Genomic DNA, 19,567 nt, shown 5'->3' with positions numbered 1-19,567 from the left:
AAAGCACGTCAAAATTCACTTTGTGACGTCATGCGGAACTTCAACGCATCATAACTCCGTAATTACTTGTTTGGTTAACAAATAAAAATATACGTGTTCAATATTTTTTGATGATGTAGTTGACGGACTAAAAGTTTTTTTTAGGAAACTAGCCTATTGGCATCATAATTTTTGAAAACCTGGCCATATACATAAAGAAAAAGAAGACTGACATTATAGTATCATTCTTGACAATGCGTTAGGGATGATAAGCTGTTGGGTTCCAACACTAAAATTCATTCATTCTTTCATTCGTTCGATCTTGTGACGTATGTATTTTGAGCGCCTTTCGCGCCCAGTAGCGTTTCGTACTCCGGCCATTACACTTGTGATTGTGTGTATTAAACTGTGCAGACCTGGCAATAAACTTAATTAGTGAAACCACGGCCTTTCAATCAACACCTACAACAACTTCGCTGCCCTACATGGTCCTTCGAGCTTCGAACTGCCTGGTCTGCACCATTGTGTATAAAGTGGGACAGGAGCCGCATCATCGCGCAACAGAACTCCTGCATTGTGCCTACTTCTACATACACGTGGAAACTGCATTCACATAGTGCCGATAGTGCGCATCAAGAAATCGCACTCATAATACAACGGGAGCCGCATCATCGCGCAACAGAACTCCTGCAATTGTACCTACATACAGTGGAAACTGCATTCATATAGTGCGCATCAAGAAATCGCACTCATAATACAACGGGAGCCGCATCATCGCGCAACAGAACTCCTGCAATTCACACATAATACAACAACGGGAGCCGCATCATCGCGCAATATAACTCCTGCATTACCTACTTACGTGGAATTTGCATTCATCTGCATAGTGCGCATTAAGAATCACGCACTCAATACTGCAAGAAAAATCGTTCATCGTATGCAAAACCAGCAAATTGCAAGATATCAAGCAAGTCAGTTTTGCAACAATCATCAAACGTCATCAAACGCAACCCGGCATTCCCGGCAAGACGGCGGGTTGGGGGGCGCCGGAACACGAGGCCAGCAACAAATTACTTCACGAAGTGGGCGTGACATCCATCTTCGCGCTGCCTGAAGTTCGCGCGCGCATCGAGGATTGGCCAACGCACAACATCGTTCGTTCTCTCGTCGGTCATCGTTCACTTGTTCGCTGCTGCTTCGGCTGTTTCCGCTGCCATCTGTCAACGCTGTTTACCGCCGACGCCATTTGCTTAGTGTGCAGTGCTATTGTTTTTAAGTCGAAAGACATAACTCGTGCAGTGATACTCGTAGTGTGTAATTTTAAGCCACATAGTGATTTATAGCATTTGTATTTTCTTGCATTTGACAAGTTTTGACAATGGAGCTGAACGAGCTAATAGCCGCGCGAGGCTACGTAAAAGGTACGATTACACGATTAACTTCACTTGTTTCGACACCGCAGTCAGTTAAAAACTTGTGTAAAGAAAACTTAATGGCTAAGAGGCAAAAATTGATCGACTCCTTTAGTCAATACGAAAAGCTAAATATAAAGATTTTAACCATCCAACCAGAGGACAAGGAAAATGTCGAACTTTTTGAGGAAAACTATTACAACATCACATCAGTAATTGACCAAGAACTTAACAGCCGTGAAAATAGGAATCACTCAGCTCCAATGTCCAAATTGCATTTACCACCAATTGATGTACCAATATTTAGTGGTAAGTTCTCGGATTATGTACCATTTAAAAACTTATTCCACTCATTAATAGATCAAAACGATTCCATTGACAATGTTCAAAAACTGTATTACCTTCGCTCATATTTAAAAAATGAGCCATTAGATCTTGTAAAAAACTTACCCTTGACTAGTGAAAGTTACAGCCAAGCAATTAAAATTATTGAAGACAGATACAACAACAAACACAAACTCGTTAATGAGCATATTTGTTTATTGTTGGATCTTAAGCCAATCACAAAATCCACGGCAGTTAATTTAAGAGAATTTGTGTCCAATGTAAAACAACAAATATCTGCTTTAAGTAATTTGGAGCCAAACGTATCATTTTGGGATGCTATAATATTATGTATTTTGTACCGCAAATTAGATGCATACACGTCACGTGCATTTCAAATGGAAAGAGATGCCACGAAGGAGCCAACTATCAACACCTTCCTTGAATACTTGGATAAGAGAGCGCTGGCGCTTGAGAATGCTGATCCGGGCTTCCACGGGCAGCAACGCCAGCCGCAAAAGGAGCAAGGCAATGCCGTTGGTAGGATGGTAGCCTACACAGCTGCGCAGGAGTCTACATGCTTATACTGTAAGTTGAAACACAAACTTTATTTATGTAACAGTTTTAAATTACTGCATGCAAAGGACAGAATTAAATTTGCCAAGGATAAAGGCCTGTGTAATATTTGTTTGGGGGCTCACACCGGAAAATGCAAATTTCATTTTCGGTGTGCAGAATGTAAAGAGGCCCACAACACATTGCTGCATTGCAGCGCACATAAGAGTAATAACTCAGATAAAACTCATACGGCATCATCATCCACTGCTTCCCTAGCAGCAAGCAATAATAATAATAATGATGTACTTTTACCCACAGCTAAAGTCAAACTTATTGCTCGAGATGGTACTGAAGTTTACTTAAGAGCCCTACTAGACAGTGGGTCCCAGCTGTCCTTTATTTCACAAAAGGCAGTAAGGCTGCTCGATCTGGACCTCACCGATAGCAATGTCAAAGTAGTGGGCATAACTTCAACACAGACAAAGTTAAAGCATTGCTTACCTTTAGAGATTTACTCAATAACTTGTCCATATAAAATTTCAGCCACTTGTCACGTTGTTGATCAAATCACATGCAATTTACCTCAACACAAATTCAGTGCATCTGACATATTGATACCTAAAAATATTAAATTGGCTGATGATCAATTTAATATACCAGCTGAGATTGATGTATTAATGGGAGCGGACGTATTTTTCCAGGTGCTGCTGCCTACAGTGCTGCCGGTGATGCCTGAGCGCCAGCAGTCTGCAACAGAGGCCGGCACTCCGCAACCACGTCTTATCAACACTTATTTTGGATACATAATTGGAGGTACCCTACCACATATTTCATCTAAGGTCTGCAACAAGGTAACGTTAAAGTGTACTACTTGTGAGTCTGACATTAATGAAACCTTAAGTAAATTTTGGAAAACAGAAAGCGTTCCTCAGATCTATGATGAAAGGTCATCAGAGCAAGAGCTCTGCGAGTATATTTTTAAAAGTACTGTTCAGATGAAAGAAAATTGTTTTGAAGTCTCTTTACCTTTAAAATTACCTCTTGATGAAATCAATGATGCACTAGGTGATTCCTTTAATTCTGCTTTAAAAAGGTTTTTGAACTTAGAGAAAAGACTGCATAATGATCCATATCTTTTTATTGAGTACCAAAAATTTATTCATGATTATATTAACTTGCAACATGGCCAATATGTAGATATTGAACTGTATGAATTGAATAAAAATGCAGTTTATTTCTTGCCTCATCATGCAGTTTTAAAGCCTGACAGTAAAACTACTAAATTGCGTACAGTTTTTGACGGTTCCATGAAGACTAACAAAAAGGTGTCTTTAAATGATTTGCTTTTAAATGGGCCGACTGTACAAAGAGATTTGTTTGAAATTTTATTACTGTTTCGTTTTGGCGATTTTAACTTTACTTCCGACATAAAACAAATGTTTCGAAATGTGCGTATTATACCGGAGCATGCTAGTTTGCAAAACATACTATGGAGGGATAGCCCTGATGAACCTATTAAGTGTATACGATTAGACACGGTTACTTATGGGTTAAAAAGTTCAAACTATTTAGCAACTCGCTGTCTGAAAGAATTAGCAATGCAACATAAGCATACCTATCCTCTGGCTTCATTTATTATAGAGAACTGCACATATGTTGATGATATCCTGTATGCAAATAATAATTTAGATATTATCCTAGAGGCAAAATCACAACTTCGCAAGCTCCTAAGCTTAGGTAGTTTTCACACACATAAATGGTCATCCAATGATAATAGGGTACTGACTGACATTCCCTCAGCTGAACGCCACTTTGATGATATAGAGCTTCAGCAAGACAACTGCCTGTTAAAGACGTTAGGTTTGAAATTAATAGTTAAAGATGACAAGTTCGAAATGTCTTGTCCAGAGCCATTTAGTAATAATTCCACAAAAAGAGACATTCTTTCATATATTGGGAAAATGTATGATCCCATGGGATTTGTTAGTCCTATAATTGTGCAAGCAAAGGCTATCATGCAAAGGTTATGGGCTTCTAAAACCGCCTGGGATTCCACGCCTGATGATGACATTAGGCATGCGTGGCATGAGTTTTCCGCTGCATTAGCTATGATGGAGCCAATTTATATTCCTAGAAATATACATGTTAATAATACAGATAAAATTGAATTGATAGGATTCTCAGATGCATCCAGTTCTACGGCATATGGATGCTGCGTGTACATGCGAGTTACAGATATTAATGGTAATGTAAAAATGCACTTGCTATGTTCAAAATCGCGCATCAATCCGCTTCAGGACAAAAACAAGACTGTGCCGCGCTTAGAGCTTAACGCAGCCCTGCTACTCTCTATTCTTATGTCAAAGGTCTATTGCACGCTAAAATTAATACATAATATAAACAATGTTTACTGTTTTACTGATTCAAAAATTGTACTCGCATGGTTGCACGCAGAACCCATGAAACTTAATGCATACGTCGCGAACAGGGTTAAAGCGATCACCAAAAATCTATCTTTTTGTCGCTGGCTGTAAACACTGAAAACAATCCTGCGGACTATGTAAGTAGGGGCGTTTCACCCAGTGAGCTTCACGATTGTCGCATGTGGTGGGATGGGCCTGAAATTTTGCTCGATAATAAATACAATTTTGACTCTGAAATAGATTTACCTGCAAACTTACCTGAGACCAAGTCCGGGTCAGCATTCTCTACCAGTCAACTCTCCACATACACGGGTGACATTTTTGATCATTTACGTAATTATTCTAGCATACACAAGATGGTACGTACGTTGGCTTATGTATTGCGGTTTGTAAACAACATAAAAGGTGACAAAATATCTTACAATTATTTGTCATCTTCTGAATTGAATAATGCTTTATTGTTGATAATTAAGAATGAACAAGAATTATATTTTAAGGACGAAATTGCATGTTTAAGAAATAATAAACCTGTTAAGGGTCCCTTGCAAAGTCTATGCCCATTTTTAGATTGTAAAGGCATTTTGCGTGTTGGCGGCAGACTACACCATTCTAATATTCCATATGCACATAAGCATCAGGTTATTTTGCCCAAAAAATGTCATATTACTGATTGTATTATAAAGTCTGAGCATGAAAGACTGTTACATGCGGGACCGAAGCTATTATTGTGTAATTTAAATCAAAAATTTTGGATTACAAACGGTTTAATGTATGTTAAGAAATTAACTAAGGATTGTGTATTATGTTTCAGACACAAGGCTAGTGCCTCCAAGCAGTTGATGGGTTCCTTGCCAGCCGATAGAGTGACCGCTATGAGTCGCCCCTTTGAAAAGGTTGGAGTGGATTTTGCTGGGCCTATAAATGTAAAACTTTCGCGCGTGAGACGATCCCTAGTGGGTAAAGGCTATATCTGCGTATTTGTATGCTTTGCTACAAAAGCGGTTCATCTTGAACTCGCATCAGATCTTACCACAGAAACCTATCTAGCGTGCCTCAAACGACTTATCTCTAGAAGAGGGTTGCCCAGGGAAATCTACTCTGACAATGCTAGCACCTTTAAAGGCGCACGGAACCAATTAGCTGAGCTCTATTCACTGCAGGCATCTGGTAGTCACCAAAATAAAGTATGTCAATTTGCTGCCAATCAAGGCATAAACTTTCATTTTGTTCCGGCCTACTCGCCTACATTTGCGGGACTTGCAGAGGCTGCAGTGAAGAGCACTAAATACCACTTAAAAAGAGTGTTACAATCACAATTGTTAACTTATGAACAGATAAATACAATCTTAATTGAAATTGAATGTATATTGAATTCAAGACCACTTATTCCATTGTCATCAGATGTAAATGATTTTAGTTACTTGACACCGGGACATTTTTTAATAGGAAATTCACTAACAATGTACCCTGAAAATGATGTAACAAATATTCCTTCTAACAGACTTAAATTTTGGCAGCTATGTAATCAAATTAAACAATCATTTTGGAAAATGTGGTACAAGCAATATCTTAATAGTTTGCAAAATAGGCCTAAATGGCTAGATGTTTTACCCAATGTAAAGGTAGGCACAATTGTAATTTTGAAAGAGGATAATGTACCTGTAATGTCTTGGCCCATGGCTAGAGTTACTAAGGTTTTTCCTGGTCATGATGGCCGCGTAAGAGCGGTAGAAGTAATAAGGTCTAATAGAAAGAGCCATGTGCGCTCTATTCGTAAAATCTGTATCCTACCTATAGATGATAATAATTAATTTTAAGTAACGTTAATTTTTAAGTAACGTTAAATATTATTCGTAATATCTGTATTCTACCTATGGATGATAATAATTAATTTATAAGTTAATGTTAAGTACTAACTAGGTAACATAGTGACAAATAGGTTGCCTTGTAGCGCTGTACTCCCATTTTTTTGTTTTCCCTTTGGACATTGTTGTTCATTGAGTAGTAACTAAGCTTTGTATAAGTAAAAATGTATTCACCTTTCATATGAAACTTAATATCTTATGAAGTCCATACATGCGTCACAATTCCTTTTTTAATGTATTATAAGCTCGCTGTTATTGGTAATTGTAACTTGCTTATAAATAAGAGCTCTCTCCTTTTGTAGAGGTGGAGCATGTTGGGTTCCAACACTAAAATTCATTCATTCTTTCATTCGTTCGATCTTGTGACGTATGTATTTTGAGCGCCTTTCGCGCCCAGTAGCGTTTCGTACTCCGGCCATTACACTTGTGATTGTGTGTATTAAACTGTGCAGACCTGGCAATAAACTTAATTAGTGAAACCACGGCCTTTCAATCAACACCTACAACAACTTCGCTGCCCTACATAAGCATTGTGATTGAACCTTGAACAGGTGGCCTGACGTCACGGCGCCGCCTATGTTTAAGTTCCACTACTACAAACCACCTACCTTGACAATCTCGCACTCAGTCTTCACGTCCTCCCGTGTCCGTCCGCAGTCGTCGCAGTCATTGCAGCCGCCGCAGCCGTTGACGTTGCAAGCGTTCCCATCGCAAGTGCAACTGCACTGAGCTTGGTGCTCTAACTCGGCGGCGTGTTTGAGAATGTCAGCCAACAGAAAGACCACTAAGTATCACTACTATAAGGTACTCACCTTGACAATCTCGCACTCAGTCTTCAAGTCCTCCCGTTTCCGTCCGCAGTCGTCGCAGTCATTGCAGCCGCCGCAGCCGTTGACGTTGCAAGCGTTCCCGTCACAAGTGCAGGTGCACTGAGCTTGGTGCTCTAACTAGACGGCGTGTTTGAGGATGTCATCCAACAGGGAAACCACTTTCACAAACATTACTATGAGGTCTCACAGTGCGCGTGGACGTACAGGGTGACACACGAACCAATCACAGCTCTATTCAACACTGTTCGTTCGATTTGCTGCTTCACTTAAGCAAGCAACGTTTATGAATACGGGCGTTAGTACCACTACTATAAGCAACTTACCTTCTTCTTTTCGTGTCGACAACAAACCTATACAATGTCAGTCCAAAACTCCGCCACAAGTGTGACGTTGTCAGCAGCACTCATCAAATCCTCCTGAGTGCAGTTGCTTGGGCACTCAGGGCACGACATCAGGTGCTTCATCGACTGGGGAACAAAACCGCACTTGCACTTACCTTGACAATCTCGCACTCAGTCTTCACGTCCTCCCGTGTCCGTCCGCAGTCGTCGCAGTCATTGCAGCCGTTGACGTTGCAAGCGTTCCCATCGCAAGTGCAACTGCACTGAGCTTGGAGCTCTAACTCGACGGCGTGTTTAAGAATGTTATCCAACAAGGAAACCACTTTCACAAACATTACTATAAGGTCTCACAGTGCGCGTGGACGCACAGGGTGACACACGAACCAATCACAGCTCTATTCAACACTGTTCGTTCGATTTGCTGCTTCACTTAAGCAAGCAACGTTTATGAACACGGGCGTTAGTGCCACTCACCTTGACAATCTCGCACTCAGTCTTCACGTCCTCCCGTGTCCGTCCGCAGTCGTCGCAGTCATTGCAGCCGCCGCACCCGTTGACGTTGCAAGCGTTCCCATCGCAAGTACAGCTGCTCTAACTAGACGGCGTATTTGAGGATGTCAACCAACAGAAAGACCACTAAGTATCACTACTATAAGGTACTCACCTTGACAATCTCGCACTCAGGCTTCACGTCCTCCCGTGTCCGTCCGCAGTCGTCGCAGTCATTGCAGCCGCCGCACCCGTTGACGTTGCAAGCGTTGCCGTCGCAAGTACAGCTGCACTGAGCTTGGTGCTCTAATTCGGCAGCGTGTTTAAAGATGTCAACCAACAGAAAGACCACTAAGTATCACTAGTATAAGCAACTCACTTTGACAATCTCGCACTCAGTCTTCACGTCCTCCTTCCGTCCGCAGTCGTCGCAGTCATTGCAGCCGCCGCACCCGCTGCTGACGTTGCAAGCGTTGCCGTCACAAGTGCAGTTGCACTGAGCTTGGTGCTCTAACTCGGTGGCGTGTTTCAAGATGTCAGATAGCAGGGTGGTGTCAGGCGCGGCTGGTGCGCTGAGATGGCGGACTAAACGCTCCAGCCAGCCCTCCATGACTTCGAATGATGGCCTGGAAAGAAAACAAGAGTTAGGAATGTGTCTGTTTGATGTAGTATTTTCCCTGATAGTATTTGGTGCAGTTTCTCGGATCGTTAGACTCTGTGTCTCCTCTGTTAGAGTCTAGAGACGCGGACGAGTGTGACATTCGTTATTGTCCTAAACATGGGACATTCGGAACGTCCAGTTTTAGGACAATAACTCGCGGCTCCATTTACGGGTTTTAGTGGATAGGCCCCGCAATGGTGTAATTTGGTTATCGTTAACGACGCGTTATCCTTGGTGTAGGTGAATACCTTGATGTAGTATATTTGTTCTACACTAGTTTAATAGTGTCTCCCTTGGTGAAGTGTCTCTACCCTGGTACAGTGTTATTCCCCCTGGTATAGTGCCACTCCCCTGATACGTTTTTCCTTGGTTTAATGTATTTATTTTGTTTACAATAAAAAATTGAATTAAATTGAATATTTCCTGTTCGTAGCTATACTACAAAAAGAAAAAAGAAGACTCGAGTCTCCCTTGAAATATTTGTTGCTCTCTTAGTGTGGTATAGTATCTCCCTTCCGGTATCTCCATCCTAGTCTAGCGTGTCTCACACAAATCACAGAAACTAAAGGGAGATGTGACAAGGGGGCGGGGCCGGTGTCGCAGCAAGATGCCCAAAAACAGAACACATTGCTCGCGACAGCAAGGATGATAGCAGCGACGTTATATGTGTAAACAGTTTACGTTGCTTGCGTAGTACTAAAGATTATATGAACGTTTAGTACTGATACCGAAGTGGATAATGAGTACATTCAAACTAACAGAATACATTCAATCGTACGTCACTGCGTATGTAGTGGTGCTGTACGTATATTACTTGCAAAGTAGCATGCGAACGAATAGTCGTACTCAATGCAATGTGTGCATGACACACACTCTTCGACGATGTATTGAATTTCTAACGTGACACTGGGTTTCGAGCTCGGCGCATTGGTTGGCATTTCTCTAAATTTCTATAGTGTCTCACCTGGCGTCAGGGTCCAGGCTGCAGGCCATGAAGGCGAGTCGCAGCAGCGACTCGGGGCAGCAGCCGCCGTACTTGTCGCGGAAGGCCGCCTCATTGAGCCCGAAGTCCGAGCGCCGCGGTAAGAAGTCCGGGTCGGCTGACACTCGCCCGATTATCTAAACCAACGAAGTTCATTTTTAGTTTATAATAAAACAACTTTGGACTGCTTTTGAACGAGTTGAATTGAAAAGTTGAATTTTGCTGCGCCACTGACAAGCAAAATTTTGTCACTTAAGCCTAAGCGCAGACCATCGCGATTTTTAGCCGGCCGATAGTTGAGCCCAATACTAATTTGTATGAAGAATCAATCGGTGTAATGTGCGCACTTCCATACATCCCTATACTGATTAACTGCCCGACTAAACTATCGGCCGATAAAAAATCGGTGGTCTGCGCCTAGGCTAATGGTGGCTTTGACAGAGGCGCCAACTGCTGATCGCTTAACTAAGACGGTAGCGGAGTATCTTTACTCTCATTTATTTTACTCATCAGTGGCGCCAACTAGCAAGCACAAATACACTTCATTGGGTACTTGAAACTGTCAATCATTGATGTTTCATCATCATCATTTCAGCCATAGGACGTCCACTGCTGAACATAGGCCTCCCCCAATGCTTTCCATGTTGATCGATTGGTAGCGGCCTGCGTCCAGCGCTTCCCTGCTACCTTTATTATCGTCGGCCGTTTGGTGTAGTGGTTCAGAACGGACTACTATTCCGAGAGGTCCCAGGTTCGATTCCCGGCCGGGCCTGGGTGTTACTATGTATAAAATATGTATGTATTTAAAAAAAAGTATATAAGTAGTATATAGCACCCATAACACAAGCATTAAGTTGCTTACTTTGGGGCTAGCTGGCGCTGTGTGAAATTTTGTCCAAGGATTTATTTATTTATTTATGATGTCGTCGGTCCACCTTGTGGGTGGACGTCGCACGCTGCGTTTTCCGGTATTGATGTTTAATGCCCAGTATTACCATACCAAGTAATAAAACTAATGCTATTAGAAGGTCTTACAAAAAACCAGGCAAAAACCAGTCGATTTACTTGCAATTTGTCGTCACAATACTTACCTCGCAAAGAATGATCCCGAAGGAGAACACGTCGACCTTCTCGTCGTAAACGTTCCCGTTCATCATTTCTGGTGCCATCCAGTATGGGTTGCCCACCACCTGAAAAACCAAAGCTTTTAGAATCACCACGATTATGTTATAAATAAAAAATAAAAAAATATTATTTATTATTTTGGGTGGCAATGGGCAGGGCACATAGTACGCAGAACTGACGGCCGATGGGGCAGAAAGGTTCTGGAATGGAGGCCGCGTACTGGAAAACGCAGCGTGGGACGTCCACCTTCAAGGTGGACTGACGACATCGTAAAGGTAAGGTAGCAGGGAAGCGCTGGACGCAGGCCGCTACCAATCGATCAACGTGGAAAGCATTGGGGGAGGCCTATGTTCAGCAGTGGACGTCCTATGGCTGAAATGATGATAATAATAAAGATATTATGATATGAAATGATGATGATGATGATGATGATTTTGGGTAGTGTTTAAGTAGTCTGACCAAGATTTGATTAGATTGTGTACGTTATATTTAAGAACACTTATTAGATTGATGCACTGACCTCTAATAAACACTGGACAGGCTGTCTCATACAAATGACAGCTAATTTTGTGTGCCAATTTGAAGCGCCACTACGATTGTCTCAAGAATTAATTTGACATACATTGTATGGACTAACCATAAGAGTAAGCGAGAAAGAACATTACTAATTTTAGCTCCATGGACAATCGCATCTGCCTACAGAGAAGTAGGCAAAAAAATATTATGACAGCAGCTAGTGCAGTGAGTATACAGGTTAGTGGGTTGATAAATTACACCGGTCAACAAAAAAAAAAATTTTTTTGCGCATGGATTTTACTTATTATATTCTGATTATATAAGCAAATTTATATAAAAAGTGCGATTACAAATCGAAAATATTTGCTTTTTAAGAAGTTATAGCGATTTGAATTTTCCATCTTCATAGTAGAATGTCTCTAAGATGCACGTTACATTCTTATTGGTATATATTTAAAGATAATTATGGGGGTTTATTCGCAAGAACAAGGGGCACGCTTTCATCAAAATATAGTGGGATTTGAGAGACGACGTTACCAAGGCCAGTATACTGAAAGTATGATAGGGTTAGATTTTTATGAGAAAAATCTTCTATGGAACATGACGGGAAATTAGAACATTTCATTTTTAATAAATATTTGGACTCTAAAGTCATCTCTATGTTCTATGTTTCATACATTCATTGATATGAATTTTTCTATTTTTTACACATAAAAGCAAATTCAGAACATTTTTTTGTTGTTATTATTATTTCTAGGTTACAAAGCAATAAAATAAGCTATGCATAACCCGTGCGCAAAAATGCTGTAGACAGTTGTAATAGGCCATATCGTACCGTGTACCGCTTGCGCGTGCGCGCGTGCGGCGCGCGCTCGAGCGTGCTGGCGGCGGTGCGCTGCACGATGCGCGCCAGCCCGAAGTCCGCCACGATCACCGTCATGTCCTGCGCACACGAACCGGGTACAACAGCCCATTTGGACAGATAACACACAGCTATTTAGATAGATAATGCTGGAGGGAATGCTAGGACGTGACATCAAAATGATTTTATTTGGTTATAGTACAGAATAATAATAAGTTAGTACTTATTATTACTCTGTACGTATATACGTAGTCGTACAGAAGCTTTACTTCGCGGAGGTATTTAAAAAAATGTATGCTTAATGTCATTAACAATATGGTGTAATTTAGCCTGTCTCAAGAGTCAAGCACCATTTTGTTGACAAACGTCAGTGATCGGCACTGCGCCGAAGCTTTAGGGCTGACTTCGGTAAAATGATGTGACGTGAGGTGCCAAACTGCGGAAAATAGCGGAGGAAATACATGATTTCGCATGAATTATCATGAATAATATTAACTACTTATTTACCTCTCAGTGTCTTCAGGCAACTTAAAAAAGTACATTCTGTGTTTTTATTATTATTTAGGCAGTTAAATACTGCACAGTATTTACCATTTTCTTTATTTTCTTCCATCATACACAAGAATACGCGTGCGTGTCAATGCTCACTCGTATGCGAGGCCTTGTCGAATCCACATCACAGGATAGGCAATAAAGGCACAGTTTTGTACATACCTCTCGAACCAGGCAGTTGTGCGAGTTGAGGTCCCTGTGGATGACGTTCATGCGGTGCAGGTAGCCCACGCCCGCCGCCACGTCGCGCGCCAGCCGCGCCCGCGCCCGCCAGCCCAGCACGCGCCCGGGATCCTGTGGGAGCATACGTTAATACACTTCACACTTTGCAATTTATAACTCACTTAACGTCACATTGCTCACGAGACGACAACATAGATTGAAATGATTGTCGATCATTCATTCAGCGCCTAAGCAACGTCGAAGTGTTGTGTTACTTGTTCGAAAAAAAAAAAAACGTTTCAGGGCGATTGTTTCAACATAAGATTCTAGGGTGGGTGCACCAGTCCCACACCAGGAACCAGTAGTACACCATTTCTAATGAAGAATGTTCACTAATTTTGTTTTTTAGCTTTCTGTATTCTCTGTTAAAAATAAAAAATACACGTGAAAGAATTATTTCGATACGTCAATTAGTTTCCAAGATATTGAATTTTAAAAGTGCGGGCGGCGGCCGGCCCGCCATTTTATGCGCGTGACGTCATATTACAGCGACTGGCTCATATTTGTATGGGTGGAATCTTGCAAGCTGAATTAAGACCCACTTCCAGGCAACCGATTAAGCTGAAATTTCGCAAACACATGTGATTTGGATGACCATGCAATATTATGATGACATGGAGCTGATCTGATGATGGAGCTGGAAGGTGGCCATAGGAACTCTATAATAAAACGACTTAAATCCATCGAGTTTGGGCTCGTTCGTTTTGTATTGATGAGTACTTTAATTCTATATAGTAATCAGGGTCTAATGATGGAGCTGGAAGGTAATTCGCAATAAAACGACACAATCGCATCAAGTTTGGGTTTGGTTCAATTTTAATTTCTGTGATGGGTCTGGGTGTTAATATGTATAATAAGTTTGTATTTACAAAAAAAATGTATTTAAGTATGTTTATATCCGTTTTCTAGTGAGCGGACACTGTGAATGTACGTCACGCGGGGTCACATGACCGTCGGCGGGACTCAATATTTAAGCGAACTTTGAATGCCTATAAAATCATAACTACTGGGTATTTTTGAATGAAATAAAAACTAATGTATTTGTAAATGTAAAAGCCTAACTGTAACAAAGGTTTCAAGTGATTTTGCATACCTAGTAACATTCTCAATTACACATCAAAATATTAACAATCTGTCGAATTTCCCGCCACTTTTGTTACGTTTGGTAGCACTGCCGTACTTCTACCAATCATTAGTCATAAATAAAAGCGACAAACACGACTTGGTACGATCTGCGGGCCTAAAAAGGCCAAATCACGCAACATTGCTAAAAGGAATTCATTTCCAGAATTCATAGCAGATCATAAGGAATTCCTCTAATTTTCATAAAATGGTCTTACATTTTGGCAGAATTGCCGCAATTCAATTCATCCGCAGATTCATATTCGGCGTCTATGTTGCCACATGTGAATAATAAAAACCGTACTTTACCGGTTATCATTTCTACGACTTTTTTTACATTTTAAACTGAAAATCTTGAACAATTACCTCATAACTTGTTTTAAATTAATAAAAGTAATTTAATAACATCAAATTATTTGAGTTTAGAAGCCAAAAATGAGAAATGAAAAATCATTCACTATTTTATTTACGACTGGCAACAAGTTAGGTGTCGACAATAATGAAGGTCAAGTTAATGTAAACAATACCATTGTATAGATACGGAATATTATGCTTGAACTAAACTCTTATGATTTAGGCGATAAATCAAGGTTTTAAGTGATTGACATACATTCCAAGCGTTATTTTATGTTATTGACAAAAGAAACAATATTCGCTTAGTGTGGTAGGGAGGGATTGTGCAAGGTTTCGTTTATGCATTTTGTTGTGGAAACTCAGTGTCCTTCAAAAAATTATGCACTTATTTATCTTAAAATAGAACTCAAACATAAAAGAAAATACTTATATCCTCTTGATATTGAATAGTGATCCAGCTAATTATATTTTTTTAACCGAATTCAAAAAAGGAGGAGGTTATAATATGTTCGACTGTATGTTTTTTTTTCTATGTATGTTCACCGATTACTCCGTCAATTGTGGACCGATTTTCAAAATTCTTTTTTTGTTCGATAGAGTACACTTCTGAGGTAGTCCCATTGTCACCAAGTCAGGATCTGATGATGGGATCCTAGGGAAATCGAGGGCAACCCTCAAATTTTATAGGCACGTATATCGTTTTTCAAACTTTTTCTTAAGTTATTCAAGTATTTGCTCCTGGAAATCATCATCATCATCAGCTGATGATAGAAGGTAAAACTCCTTAATGCTTAGGAGTTGGAGGATAATTCTTTTAATTTTATAGATAAGTATAGTTTCTAAAGTTATTCAAGTGTTTGCATCAGATAGTTATCTAGATAACAGAAAACAATGCGTAGAAATTAGTAAAACGGAAAACAGTAATGGAAAGGTGAGACAGGTAAACTATAGATCAGAATACAAACTTAATAAATTTGGAGTTCCGCAAGGAAGCATTTTAGGACCAACCTTATTTGTACTCTATATAAATGACTTGCCTTCCATTACTAATCACAGGACTATATTGTTTGCTGACGACACAACTTTTATTATTAGCGCCAAAGATACGGAAGTACTGAAGAAAGAGGCGCAGGTTACAATAAACAAGGCAATGAACTGGCTAAAGGTAAATAATTTAAGGGTTAATATAGAAAAAACTAAAATGATGCAATTTAAAACTTATAATTCAAGAAGTACTAATATTGACATTACCCATGCTGGACAACTGATTCAGCAAGTCCCGGTGATCAAATTTCTTGGTATTACAATTGACGAAAACTGTTGTTGGAAGTTTCATGTTGATAGTGTATGTGAAAAGTTAAGTAGGTTTGTGTTCGTACTCCGTAAACTTAGAGAGACAGTCTCGGTGGAGGTAGCCTTACAAACATATCATGCCTATGTCGTCTCAGTACTGCAGTATGGTCTTATCATATGGGGAAACTGCACTGATATTGTCATGGTATTCAGAGTCCAAAAAAAATGTATAAGGGCTGTCTGTGGTGCTAAATTTAGAGATTCTTGCCGACCACTGTTCAAAAAAATGTCACTATTGACTCTTACCTGCCTATACATCAAACAGATTTGTATATTTGTTAAAAATAACTTAGGTCTTTTTTCAGCAAAACAGGTGGTCACTGTAAAACAATTGAGGGAACGTCCTATAAACCTACTTCAGATTCCCCTTTGCAGGTTGACAATGGTCCAGAAAAATTGTTATTATATGGCCATTAAAGTTTTTAACTCATTGCCCGCGGAATTAAGAGGGCTTAGCGGATCTCAGTTTCAAACCAAACTGCATGCATGGCTTGTGGAGAGGTCGTTCTACTCATTAAATGAATATTTTAATTGTAATTTAATGTTAAGTGACATACAATAAGTAGGGTCAGGGAGGCAACAGTGACTCACTTTTTTTTCGAAGCTTAATAAAAATAGATATCGCTTTAATATTGGCCTAAAATTTGCTCACATTTTAGATACACTATTGAACTGTAACTGAGCACTCATGATTCTACATTATTTACTACTTATGTCAAAGTAGGAACCTAAAACAAAAAAATGATAATTGAGCCACTGTGGACTACTAGGTGTACACACTGACTCACTACCGTGGTACACAGTATTAACGTGGTACGGCAGTATTTATATGAAAAGAAAATGCCCATTCCGCGTAGTTTTTTATTAGAAATAATAACAAAACTGCACAAGCTATTCTTATTATAATCAACAATTCAACACGACTCTTAGTACTTTTATTGCTACCTATAAGATCTTAAGTCATCTCAATCTCTTCGTTATTTATTTCTTCCCTATTTTTCTGTCGGTTTTTTTCCGTGGCATTCTGTAAATAAAAAACAAAATTCGATTTAAAGTTATAAAAATATTGAATTCGTATAAAGTATTCAAATTGAGTCACTGTGTACTTCTACGCCATTTTGTAAATATTTGATCAAAAAAACCAAGATGTAAAACAAATTAGTCAAAATTCGGATTAAAGACAATTGATACAAGACCTACTATCCGATAAATATAACGGCTATTACCTATAGCAACAAACAAAGATATGAAAACAATCGAAACTCACCTTAGAATGTAATTTAGTGGGCGCGAAAACAAAAAACATTCCCTCACCCTTCCGCACGGCACTTGACCGGCGAGCAAACTGGTTTAAATGTGTTCGGGTACCAAGACCTTTGAATCGGTAAAAGAGACAAATATATATTCCTATGCCTTCAGGTCGAAACATGACTGAGCCACTGTAGCCGACCGAGTCACTGTTGCCTCCTTGACCCTACATTATTATCCTGAGATGACATTTTCAATATGATATGACAATAATTATTCAATATGACATTCTGTATTAGTTTATAATTTAATTAATGATAATTTATTAGTTTTCTGTTTTTAATCAATTAATGTAATATGACATGTTAGTATTATTTTCGATATAAAGTCTACTACTCTTTTTAATATTTGCACGCTTCCTAGTTTGAGCAAATTTCAGTGAAACCTACCAAATCTATGTAAGACCACTTATGTACCTGGAATTACGCAAATAAAGAAATTTGATTTGATAGTCATTAGGCTTACAACTCCATAATGCTTAGGAGTTGGAGGATTTATTCTTTAATATAGGTACAAATAGACCAACAGTTGTTTTCTTTTATGTTTTTAAGCTGGGCTGACGGTTTAAGGTCTTTTTAGGTTGCCGATATGGAATATTGGAAGGAATATTATTTTACACTAGACATGAAGAATATGGTCTCAATGTACTGTCTACCTTCAGTGGTAACATCAAGGTAATAATTAGTTAACAAGAAATAGGTAAAATTTTATAAAAAAAAAATTAAACCGACTATTATTAATTATATTTTAATTTTTTTTTGCTTTTAAATAGCTACCCTCTCCCTACCCTCCTCAATCCTGCCCCTAAATCGTGGACTCATACCTAGATAGTTATTTACTATAGGATTTAAATTAGGTAGGTAAATACTTGTAAGAATCGATTGAGGTATAGGTACACATTTTGCAACAAATAGGTATTTTGAAGTTTTATAATGCATTTCTATTTCTAATTATATTACTCAATTCTAAATCCAAAGCACCCTTTGCGAACACCCCATACTAGCCTAGACGATTTAAAACACTTTCCATAATACATAAATGCTCCCAAAAGTTTACTTAGAGGCCTAAATATGCCATAATTAATTTATTTTTTAAAATTACAAACTAGCTGAATTGTAAAATGTTGCTCTCGAGTAACTTCTTATGATTCTGCTAATTGACACATTAGCAATTCCTATTTTGTGGACCATTTTACGATTTCTCATACAAAACTGTCAAATAAATGAATTGCCGAATATGAATTGTATCCGAATCATAATATGAATTGCCGACAAGTGGCCATTTTGTGTTTTTAAATCTGAATCATATTATGAATCTAATAAGAATTGCTCAAAGCGGCCTTTTTAGGCCCGCTGGTCAACCTTAGGCACATTGCGACTTTCCACATTGGTTGTTAAATAAAAATAAACCTTTGTCCAGCAGTGGACGTCTTTCGGCTGAAACGAACGAACAGCTATTAAGAAAATTGGAATAAGCTACTTGATTCTATGATAGACAAGGAGTAGTTAATTCTTTTTTTTTTGCAATGATTGTTGTAATAATTGAGTCACAATATCAAAATTACTTTTAAAATGTCGCTTATTCGGTTTGTTACTGGTACACCCACTCTATACAGTGTGAGTCACGTTAAAGTGTACATATGAAAATAGATGAAACTAGACCTATTTTTATCGACAAAAAAGAGGTCAAAAAATTTTTGAGATTTTTTTAAAATTTTTTATATAATTTTTTTTCTTCCAATTACTTATTGTAAAGAAAACGTAATAACTTTTAAACTAAGCGGTATATCCTGATAAAATAAAAACAATAATAATGCTAAATAACAGGCGATACTAAAAAAATACATAAAATACACAAAAAATGCCAAAAAATAATAAAAAATGATACTTTTTGAAAAAAATCTGCTTTAAAATTCGTGTTTTTTTGGTTATTTTATAAATTTCTCCAAAAAATGCCCTATAACAGGTGGTTTTTATTACTTTTTATTATTCTCTATCGTATTATCTTTGTAAAACCAAAAATTGCATGTCTCTATCCCTATCACAACATTTGCTATGAACGTTTGAACAAAGGCCTGCCACAACATTATTCTCCGCTACAGGTAGAGACAATTTTAATTTTAACTAAAATGCTTATTTTACTTCGAAATCTTTTGTTTTTATTTGAAATCTAACTTGTCTTTATCAAAATTACAAATCTAGAGCCATTTTCAGTTTCGTTGATAACGAAACTTTGAATGGCGCGCCCGGAGAGGTTTAGTTCAAACGATCATTGCAAACGTTGTGATAG

The 19,567-nt window shown here is 38.9% G+C and overlaps 1 protein-coding gene and 1 long non-coding RNA gene across 2 annotated transcripts in view; both read right to left on the bottom strand.

The window, feature by feature from the left end:
* The window catches only part of LOC135082413 (uncharacterized), a 49,444-nt gene that overhangs the window by 7,507 nt on the left and 22,370 nt on the right, over positions 1-19,567 (bottom strand). Inside the window, exons 12-20 of the mRNA XM_063977207.1 lie at positions 13,082-13,213; positions 12,341-12,448; positions 10,956-11,054; positions 9,847-10,001; positions 8,601-8,847; positions 8,397-8,525; positions 8,207-8,323; positions 7,888-8,013; positions 7,374-7,508 (exon numbers count right to left, since the gene is read on the bottom strand). Coding sequence (XP_063833277.1) covers positions 7,374-7,508; positions 7,888-8,013; positions 8,207-8,323; positions 8,397-8,525; positions 8,601-8,847; positions 9,847-10,001; positions 10,956-11,054; positions 12,341-12,448; positions 13,082-13,213 — 1,248 coding nt within the window. The remainder of the gene's footprint in view (positions 1-7,373; positions 7,509-7,887; positions 8,014-8,206; positions 8,324-8,396; positions 8,526-8,600; positions 8,848-9,846; positions 10,002-10,955; positions 11,055-12,340; positions 12,449-13,081; positions 13,214-19,567) is intronic.
* On the bottom strand, positions 16,818-17,443 carry LOC135081957 (uncharacterized). Its single transcript, XR_010259309.1, has 2 exons — positions 17,238-17,443; positions 16,818-16,994 (listed from the first exon to the last, which is right to left on the bottom strand). It is a non-coding gene; the product is annotated as an uncharacterized LOC135081957 (long non-coding RNA).

The sequence above is a fragment of the Ostrinia nubilalis genome, chromosome 21, assembly GCF_963855985.1.
Source record: "Ostrinia nubilalis chromosome 21, ilOstNubi1.1, whole genome shotgun sequence".
In the NCBI taxonomy this organism is placed as follows: Eukaryota; Metazoa; Arthropoda; class Insecta; order Lepidoptera; family Crambidae; genus Ostrinia; species Ostrinia nubilalis.
This window is presented reverse-complemented; position numbering and strand designations above follow the sequence as displayed.